The 10,844-nt window shown below is 42.4% G+C and overlaps 1 protein-coding gene across 1 annotated transcript in view; it reads right to left on the bottom strand.

Moving 5' to 3' along the window:
* Positions 1-8: 8 nt before the first annotated feature.
* wash1 (WAS protein family homolog 1) overlaps positions 9-10,844 on the bottom strand; it is a 29,644-nt gene continuing 18,808 nt past the window's right edge. Inside the window, exons 5-11 of the mRNA XM_034033431.2 lie at positions 9,824-9,960; positions 4,538-4,670; positions 3,586-3,790; positions 2,879-3,043; positions 2,320-2,478; positions 1,613-1,681; positions 9-841 (exon numbers count right to left, since the gene is read on the bottom strand). Of these exons, the coding sequence (XP_033889322.1) occupies positions 684-841; positions 1,613-1,681; positions 2,320-2,478; positions 2,879-3,043; positions 3,586-3,790; positions 4,538-4,670; positions 9,824-9,960 (1,026 nt within the window). The 3' untranslated portion in view covers positions 9-683. The remainder of the gene's footprint in view (positions 842-1,612; positions 1,682-2,319; positions 2,479-2,878; positions 3,044-3,585; positions 3,791-4,537; positions 4,671-9,823; positions 9,961-10,844) is intronic.

The following is a 10,844-nucleotide window of genomic DNA, read 5'->3' as shown; positions in this document are numbered from 1 at the left end:
ACAACAAAGGCTTGTGTTTTTTTATTTTTTTATTTATGTACATAATTTTTGCAGACCATACTGTGCCATGTCGAGCTCACAGGTTTGCAGAACATGGCCTGGAAATTCATTAAGACGTGAGTATTAGACAAAAACTACACACACAAAAACTAATATTCCAGTTTGAGTGCAGCACATGCTCACTGATTACAACGGGTTAGAGAGGGTCAATGTTTCTGTGCTGCTGAAAATAAAGTTACCGCAGCTCTTTTTTCCAGTATGAGAACCACAAAACGAAATCCACATGGCTCTTTATTGATACAGAACAGACACTGTGTAGTGAAACATTACAAAATAGATACTGGAAATAATGAATACAGCTGTAATAAAAGGGTCATTCACTTTCTGAGCACAACAGATGAGGGCGGTTAGTATTGTTGAGGTTTGTCACTAGACAGAAGTGATCAAGAGTTTAGATTATTTAATGGGAATGTTTAAAAAAACGCCCTGGGAGGCTTCTGTTTAGGGGGAATCGGTCTTTTATTTCAAGACAGACCTCTGTACTGAGCTGTGTTGTCAGTTTGCTCATGGCTTGAGCACTTATCGCGGTTATTGTTTGTGTACTGCTGGTCCTCCCTCCCCAGTTCTGCTGCCCTGCTGGTAGCAGGCTGGTCTGTGGGAATGTGCAGTCCTTGCCGCTGTGGCTATGCCTCCCAGTCCCCCTCGTCCTCCTCCCCTGTGTTTGGCTGCTGTGGAGCGGGGAGGGGCGGAATGGCGTCGGACATCCTGGCGAAGGCACTGCCGGAACTGGCCGGGGCGTCTCCCCCTCCCTCCCCCACCACCGGACCCTTCCCAGAGATCCCTGCCGAGAGAAAATCACACAGGCTTACACACGCACACACACACATTTAAATTTAAACAGGAAATCAGAATTTACACGTGAAATCTCACCACATTTACACACACAACAGTCTTAATTTACATACAAAACCGCAATTTAGCACAATCTCATCCTATTTTTTTTTGTTTTATTGAAACATAGCCCATAAGTAAAACCTTTTTCTTTATTGAAATTTTAGCACAATTTAGAAAGAAACGCATTTTCTCATTCTAAGAAAATATCCGGTGCTACACTAGGTTAAAGAAAACTGTTTGCAAGCCATGCTTTTAGACTGTCTCGTACTTCCTGAGTCACCGGTGGGTGAAATGGTCCCCACCCAGTCACTGACTTCTTTACGGTCAACAGCCAATCAGCTGCTTCCCCATATTGACTGATAAGCTTTCAGCCAGCAACATGCTTTGACCCAGAAGACACTGCTGAGGTGAAATGACCCAGGAAGTGGAAGTGCAAGAAGAAAACCCAAGAACAAGGCATAGAAACAGCTTCCTTTAACCTAAAGTAGCACCACAGATCAGGTTTTAGAATGAAAGCATGTGTGCTATAACATCTGTATCTTCCAAAACTGCACATTTTAATATGTAGCTAATGGATGTGCAGACTGGCTAGGGTTTATAGAGTTACTTGGATATCTGCAAACACTAAGGGGTATTGGTGAGAGTTGTGCCAACACCTTTGGCCCTCTTGGCACGGAGTACCTCCTACCTTCAGAAAACAAAATAAACAGCACTTTACCTTTCCTCCTCAAGGCCAGCTTATTGAAGAGATCAGACATCATGTTCCCGCTGCTCACTGTGGATGTCACTGAAACGCAAGACGGCAAACCCTTGTGTGCCTTTCATACAAAAAGTATCTAAGCACTGTACAACACAAAGCAAAACCATTCACAATAAAATACATTTGTATAAGGATCTCAAGGCATGTCACACACAAAACTGCCAACAATTAGACCATTCCATTAAAAACAATCTAATCAAGAAGATTTTCAAAACAGCAATTAAGAGAGAATAAAAAAAGTAATTAATTAATTGTTAAAATAATAATAATAATAATAATAATAATAATAATAATAATAATAATAATAATAATAGTTTGTATCAAAAAATCTCAACATTATCAAATCGGTAGCTTTCAAATTTCAGTCGCAAATATTAGTGTCAGTTTTCAGATTGAGGAAGTGTGTGATTCAGCTCAGCCATTTAATCGCAGTGGTACTCACTTGTGGTTCATTCAGTTCCAGCCAGATCCCTGATTAACTACACTGAAGCGACACCCCTCCATGCACTGCTAAGGGTCAGACTGGTATGTGCTGCAGTGTCCAGTTCCAGCCAGGTCCCTAATGACTACACTGAAGCGACACCCCTCCATGCACTGCTCAGGGTCAGACTGGTATGTGCTGGACTGTGCTCCAGTGTGCAGTGTCCAGTTGCACTTTGCCCTACCTTGCTCCTGCTCCTTCTGCTTCTTCTTCTCCTTCTTCCTCTCTTTGACATCGCGCAGCTTTGCCTTGCCGATCCCGCCAGCCTCTCGTATCGACTCCAGGAGGCTGGCCCTGCCGTCCGAGGGCTTGACCACCTCCAAGGGTGTACCCCTCACCAGAGCTGGGGGAGGGAAGAGCATGGGGAACTGGTCAACCAGCAGCACGCTGTATTGTTTAGAATTGTTTTTTTAACTCTCTTCAACCTGATCAAGCAATGCTCAACTGGATTCAGAGCTGGAGAGAGACAGTCTAGACTATGGACCAAGAACCTTGAGGTTTCCACCCCAGTGTTAAAACAACAAGCAAAATCAATTTACTGAATGCATCTCAGAGAAACCAAAAATGATTACAAAATTAACAGAGGGTGTCAATACTTTTGGGAATAAACAAGTTAGTTATTTATTAGCCCAATCAGGGAAGGATGTTAAATGCTGAGATTTTAAATACTGGAAAGATAACGAATTCATCACTGAGCCATCCTTGTACCCAGGCTGATCTCTCACTGCACTGGAGACACCTACCTGGTGTGGAGGGCTGGGTGCTGGGGATAGGGGGAGGCGGAGGAGGGGCTGGGGGGACTCCCAGGGGGGTCCCTGCGTTAGGGAGGGGGGCTTCAGGAGGAGGGGGAGGAGGAGGAGGAGGTGGGGGAGGAGGAGGGGGTGGGGCTGCTTCCCTGAACTGAACATCTGGAAGAAAAAATAAATAACAAAAATTAAAAATGTAACAAAACACACATTAACTTTCATCCCTCTGTTCAGAACCAAGCAAGAATATTCAGATGTTGTCTATCTGTGGAAAAAAGGGATAGACTGAGTTCCCAGATCTGCACATGCTGTAGCTCGTTCTAATAAAATAAAATACAAACGCTGTTTTAAAATATTGGTGTGCAGTATTTTCTTTCTTAAAGGCTAAATATATTATAAATGTTAAAAGTATTGTGGTGAAAGTATCATGAGAAAGAAAAAAAAGCCTGAAAAATATTTCCACAATAAATACTGGGGCAGCCACCAGCACAAGCTGTTGATCAACCATTTCAGTTCCCTTGTGTTGAACCCAACAGTTCTGTCTATTTGCTGCACCATTAAGTTTTATTTGTAAGCTGCAAAGGGGGCTCTGGATGTATTTTTCATTGAGTGTAATTGGAATGAAACACATGGTTTCTGAGCAGTACAGGCCAATGCGATCGGTGAGGGAGCTCGCATCTCCGCTCCCACCCCCAGTCCAGTACCTGGGCCGCTGAGCTCCCCTGCCTCGGCCCCGAAGGAGGGCAGCTCTGGGATGCTGCTGGCAGCTCCGGAGGGCGCAATGCCAGGCCCCAGGTCAGCGCTGTAGCTTAGATCGTCCGCGATGCCAGGCAGGTCGGGGAGGTAGGAGGGCACATCAATCTCTGGCACCTGGCCCAGGTCTGGCACGTAGAAGTAATTCTCTGCAGTCTGAGAGAAGTGAGGGGAAAAGCAGCTTGAAATCAGCTGTGTGGAGTCTTATTCGGTAACCTTTTTATCCCCCCCAACATACAAAACTGCCACTTCCTGGGTTCTTGTCACTACCTTGATATGTCACAGCATGTGAAATTTAAAATAAATGAGCAAGTAAAATATAAATGCTATAAAATACAAAACTAAAATGAGTATGTGCACATAAGGTTTCAATGTTTAATCTTAACACAGCTTGTATCAGGGATGGAAATAAGACTCCTATTTTTGCATAGCAGTTTCACCCATTCCAGGTTTTAATACAAGCTTGATTATTCACAGTGTACAGCTAGGACAAAGGTTTTTCATTACCCTATAGAAATAACTAATTTTGATTCACAAAGGTTGAATGAAAGCTGCTGAATAATGTTATGTTAACATATTGAATAACATACCACTTTGTAGTTTTCCCATATACGTAACGAAAAAAAAACTGACAAAAGTGAAAAATGTGACATTTCGAAATCTAGCATGAAATATTGTACTACATATGGCTTCCGGTAGACTTTGGCGATATCACTTTGTAGATTCTTTGAGTAAATAGCTGCATAGGTAACAAACTCAGGTGTGTCTTATTAAACTCATAATAAAAACAGGAATGGATCAAACTGCTATGCAATGGGAGTCTTATTTCCATCCCTGCATACATTTTTGTATTCTGAAGACCCGAGCTGTACAGCATGTTTGGATTCTCCTCGGTTTCGGTACCTGTCTCTCCAGCTGCTCTCTCTTCGTCATGGACAGCGGCGCGTCGAATGGCTTCTCCTTCTCCGTCTCCAGGGTGTTCTGTGTCTTTGTCACAGCCCCTGCCAGCGGGTCCAGGAACACATACTTCTTATAGCTGGTGAAACAGAGACAGACCTGAGGCGGTGACTGCAGGCAGTGTAGCCCAGTGATCTGAGAGAAAGGACAGGGTGCTAGGCTAGGCGCAGCTCACAGCTGGGGTGGGCATTGTGACCTACTGATGACAGCAGAGGGCTAAGAGACAGTGTGAGCTCGTGGGAAGCACTGCAAGATTGGCAAGCAAGTGTAGTGCTGTCAAGAGATTAGGGTTGATAGACTTGGAGGCTGTGTGGTCTAGTGGTTAGAGCAGAAGGACTGGGAGGGCGGCAGTGTGGTCTAGTGGTTACAGTAGAAGGACTGGGAGGTCGGCAGTGTGGTCTAGTGGTTAGAGCAGAAGGACTGGGAGGGCGGCAGTGTGGTCTAGTGGTTAGAGCAGAAGGACTGGGAAGGAGGCAGTGTGGTCTAGTGGTTAGAGCAGAAGGACTGGGAGGGCGGCAGTGTGGTCTAGTGATTAGAACAGAAGGACTGGGAAGGAGGCAGTGTGGTCTAATGGTTAGAGTAGAGGTATTGTAAGGCAGAGTAGCCATGCAGAGAAAAGGGTTAGGAGCATTGTGTACTGGATTAGGCTGGAACCTGAGACTATGAAAAACTCAGCCACACACGGTAAATGCTAAAATAAATTCACCTGCTCAGCATCAAACAGAACAAACTAAAAGCCAAGAGAGTTTAAATGCATTTAGCAACCTCTTAATTTAAATTAACTGAACAAGGAAACAACCAAAAACCGCAGGATGAAATATTAGTATTAAATGAGGCCATTAGCAATGCGGAGACAAGATTAGCAAGCTCATTTAATGGGAGCAACACTCACTGAGCTTGCAGTTCATGACAGCTCCTCTGCTACGGGCTGTGGATACGATCTGCTCTGAATCCTCTCAAATGAGGTTTACTGATAAACTGCAGCACTGCAATTCTGAGGAAGCCAAGAGCTTTGGAAACACACTGACTGGATTTCGAATTTCAAAACAACATGAACTGAACCGTCTTCTAATGGTCCAATTAATTTTCTTGTACTAGCCTACAGATGCCTTGACCAGTCTGCACCCAGCTACCTCCAGACCCTCATCTCTCCCTACACCCCCACTCGACCTCTCCGCTCCGCCTGCACTAGAAGACTAGCTCTACCACCGCTACGCTCCCCTGCCTCCAAAGCCCGCTCCTTCTCCACCCTTGCTCCGCAGTGGTGGAATGACCTTCCTACAGATGTCAGGACTGCCCAGTCCCTGACCACATTCCGGCGCCTCCTTAAGACTCACCTCTTCAAAGAGCACCTGTAGAACTACTCTGTTTGTATCCTGGGACACTATCACCCTTCATGTAAATGTGCTTTATTTTGCTCTTATCAGCCCCTATTTTACTGCATTTAATCCTGTACTTCAGAATACTGTAATCTGCCAAGTTTTTAACCTGTAGAACTTTGTATTTAATCACATCCTGATGTAACTATCACTATTTAATCATATCCTGATGTAACTATCACTATTACCTGCTGTATTATTGAATTGTGGTTTGTCAAACTTGTACTTTACTTGAACAAAAGTTATTGTATTTCTTGCTCTTATTGTATTACTTGTATTGTAACGCTTGAAATGTTTTTGCCTACGATTGTAAGTCGCCCTGGATAAGGGCGTCTGCTAAGAAATAAATAATAATAATAATAATTTAATGTACCTTAATATCTTAAACACTGAATAGTACGTACATCATGTATTATTTACTAAACAAATCTACATTAATACTTTAGCAATACTGCTTTAAAAGGAACTTGTCAACAATTCTCTTGTTTGGTGTGCTTAAAACACTCATTAACCTCATGTGTACAATCCAATTACATAAGTGTCATTGCATTTTACTTTAATACTTTTCTGTGCTTGAAAACCTATATACAGAGTATGTGTGTATATACAGTACTGTGCAAAAGTTTTAGGCATGTGTGAAAAAATGCTGTAAAGTAAGAATGCTTTCAAAAATAGACATGTTAATAGTTTATATTTATCAATTAACAAAATGCAAAGTGAGTGAACAGAAGAAAAATCTAAATCAAATCCATATTTGGTGTGACCACCCTTTGCCTTCAAAACAGCATCAATTCTTCTAGGTACACTTGCACAAAGCCAGGGATTTTGTAGGCATATAGTCAGGTGTATGATTAAACAATTATACTAAACAGGTGCTAATGATCATCAATTCAATATGTAGGTTGAAACACAATCATTAACTGAAACAGAAACAGCTGTGTAGGAGGAATAAAACTGGGTGAGGAACAGCCAAACTCAGCTAACAAGGTGAGGTTGCCGAAGACAGTTTACTGTCAAAAGTCATACACCATGGCAAGACTGAGCACAGCAACAAGACACAAGGTAGTTATACTGCATCAGCAAGGTCTCTCCCAGGCAGAAATTTCAAGACAGACAGGGGTTTCCAGATGTGCTGTCCAAGCTCTTTTGAAGAAGCACAAAGAAACGGGCAACGTTGAGGACCGTAGACGCAGTGGTTGGCCAAGGAAACTTACTGCAGCAGATGAAAGACACATCATGCTTAGTTCCCTTCGCAATCGGAAGATGTCCAGCAGTGCCATCAGCTCAGAATTGGCAGAAAACAGTGGGACCCTGGTACACCCATCTACTGCCCGGAGAAGTCTGGTCAGAAGTGGCCTTCATGGAAGACTTGCGGCCAAAAAGCCATACCTCCGACGTGGAAACAAGGCCAAGCGACTCAACTATGCACGAAAACACAGGAACTGGGGTGCAGAAAAATGGCAGCAGGTGCTCTGGACTGAGGAGTCAAAATTTGAAATATTTGGCTGTAGCAGAAGGCAGTTTGTTCGCCGAACGGCTGGAGAGCGGTACACGAATGAGTGTCTGCAGGCAACAGTGAAGCATGGTGGAGGTTCCTTGCAAGTTTGGGGCTGCATTTCTGCAAATGGAGTTGGGGATTTGGTCAGAATTAATGGTCTCCTCAATGCGGAGAAATACAGGCAGATACTTATCCATCATGCAATACCATCAGGGAGGCATCTGATTGGCCCCAAATTTATTCTGCAGCATGACAACGACCCCAAACATACAGCGAAAGTCATTAAGAACTATCTTCAGCGTAAAGAAGAACAAGGAGTCCTGGAAGTGATGGTATGGCCCCCTCAGAGCCCTGATCTCAACATCATCGAGTCTGTCTGGGATTACATGGAGAGAGAGAAGCAACTGAGGCTGCCTAAATCCACAAAAGAACTGTGGTTAGTTCTCCAAGATGTTTGGGCCAACCTACCTGCCGAGTTCCTTCAAAAACTGTGTGCAAGTGTACCTAGAAGAATTGATGCTGTTTTGAAGGCAAAGGGTGGTCACACCAAATATGGATTTGATTTAGATTTTTCTTCTGTTCACTCACTTTGCATTTTGTTAATTGATAAATATAAACTATTAACATGTCTATTTTTGAAAGCATTCTTACTTTACAGCATTTTTTCACACCTGCCTAAAACTTTTGCACAGTACTGTATACATATATTTAATATATATATATACATATATTTAATATATATATATATATATATATATACACATATATTTATATTTATATATATATATATATATATATATATATATATATATATATATATATATATATATATATATATATATATACACACATACACTACTGTTCAAAAGTTTGGGGTCACTTAGAAATTTCCTTGTTTTCCATGAAAACATACATGAAATGAGTTTGAATAGGAAATATAGCAAAATGAATAGGAAATATAGTCATTGACAAGGTTAGAAATAATGATTTTTAATTGAAATAATAATTGTGTCCTTCAAACTTTGCTTTCATCAAAGAATCCTCCATTTGCAGCAATTACAGCCTTGCAGACATTTGGCATTCTAGTTGTCAATTTGTTGAGGTAATCTGAAAAGATTTCACCCCATGCTTCCTGAAGCACCTCCCACAAGTTGGATTGGCTTGATGGGCACTTCTTACGTACCATACGGTCAAGCTGCTCCCACAACAGCTCAATTGGGTTGAGATCTGGTGACTGTGCTGGCCACTCCATTATAGACAGAATACCAGCTGACTGCTTCTTCCCTAAATAGTTCTTGCATAGTTTGGAGCTGTGCTTTGTCCAATCAAGCGCCGTCCATAGGGTATGACATGGCGTTGCAAAATGGAGTGATAGCCTTTTCCAGCTACAATAGTCATTTACAACATTAACAATGTCTACATTGTATTTCTGATCAAATTGATGTTATTTTAATGGACAAAAAATCTGCTTTTCTTAAGCAACCCCAAACTTTTGAACGGTAGTATATATTATATATATATATATATATATATATATATATATATATATACACACACAGACACACACACACTTTCTTTTTTTTTAATGCAGTACATATACTTTAGCGTTGGACAGATCTCGTATTCACTACAGTACCTATTGCCTGTTTATCAGAGTGCTTTTTTATGCACTGGTTCACTGCCTGCTGAAATTAATGCTTCTCAAAATAGTAAGTACTGTAAAAACAGCACTAGAGCCTGAAGTGTGTGCAGTGTCTGTTTGACTCCTACCGTGCAGAAATACTGGCAAAACTGAGTCTGAAGGATGCATTCGCTGGTCCTTCCTGTCTTGTTCATTGAAAATCAGATGGCTGAGGATTTCAATTGTCAAGACAGGATGTTCTCGCTCAAGCACCTCCAGAGATTGACGGGTTAAGAAATATATTATTATATTCTTAAAACTATTTCTATTTCATCTTCCTGAGACCGAGTTCAGGGTGGAACCCTGCTAAAACCTGCACTAAACTGGTGAAGTAAAAACATTTCCCCTCCACGGTTACTGCCTGGATCTCTTCCACTAGACCCAAAGCTTGGATTCAACACTTGGAGTTTAAGTTAATTGATGGACTTTTATCTAATTAGATAGAATTTGAAGAATCCACACTTTTCAACAAATCCACAGGTGAAATGGGTTCAAAGTTAAAAGAATCGCACCAAAACTTCTGCATAGCCTGCTCTGATCTGCTGGGAATCTGATTAGGGGTGTGGGGATTCACTGCGTATCAATGAATCGTGACTCTTTCTTTACATGATGCATCGCATTGTAATAGAGGTACAAGACCAAAAGCACAACATAGCTCATTGTGGTTTACTCACAGGTTCTCTGTGGTGTTGAAGAGAAGCAGGGAGCTGACCGAGCTGATGTTCCTGGGCAGGCCTCCCAATCCTTCCTCCGTCTCATCCTCCGAGCGCCTCTTAGCGTTCGCACACACAGGGAAGTACATCAGCTTCTCCTGGGGGGTGGAACACAGGCCAGGATTCAGATTCATATTCAAGGGGCAGCAATGTTAGAAACACAAGTTCATCTCCATGATCTACCATCAACTGTATCCACATAAAAAATGACCTGTGACAGACAGTGAATGAATCCGAGTCAACAATCTCCCTCTTGACCTGTGAGGGCACGGTATAACAGGAACAGTGTGCCCCGGACTGGATGGTTTGGCAGTTCATTCCAGGGTCAGTTGGAAGTCGGCCATCCAGAAAGGGGGCGGAATCACAATACCAGAAGTCATCACCTCAATGCGTCAGTCATGGACTGGAGGATACGTGATTGCACTCGCTACCGAAGGGGGCAGGACTGAAGGTATATCAGGGGATGTAGCCAAGCAATCTGTTCCTCTGTTATGGTTAAGGAAAGACCTATAAGGATGAACTGTGTTTATAAAGAAACCATGAGTTTCGTATGTTGTTTTGCCTGTGTCTATTTATACTGTTATTTGTCATTATATAAGGCTAACCTCCGGGAGCTGTAGCTAAACCGCCAGCAATTAAACCCAGACTCCACTTCATCACTGTACACGAATAAACCTGTAAATCACCACTTTCACTAAGAGCACTCACTCTGGACTTGTGACTGTGTTGTGTGTGTGTGTCTTGTTTAGTGTATTATTATTATTAGGGACTGAACCCCCTGGTTTGCCTGAGCGATACACATTGTTGTGTAGAGCCAGGTATTATTTGTCAGCAAATAAAGAGCTGCTTTTCTCCGTGAACTGTCTTGTGTCTATCATTCCTGAGCACCGCATCACCACTGCACTACAAACCACTTTGCCACATGACCTAACTAGGTTTCATCACAACTGAATAAGCACTTATGTAAAAATGTCGGACATAC

This window comes from Acipenser ruthenus, chromosome 14 (genome assembly GCF_902713425.1).
Source record: "Acipenser ruthenus chromosome 14, fAciRut3.2 maternal haplotype, whole genome shotgun sequence".
Lineage (NCBI taxonomy): Eukaryota > Metazoa > Chordata > Actinopteri > Acipenseriformes > Acipenseridae > Acipenser > Acipenser ruthenus.
The sequence above is the reverse complement of the archived record's forward strand: the minus strand, read 5'-3'. Positions and strand labels throughout refer to the sequence as shown.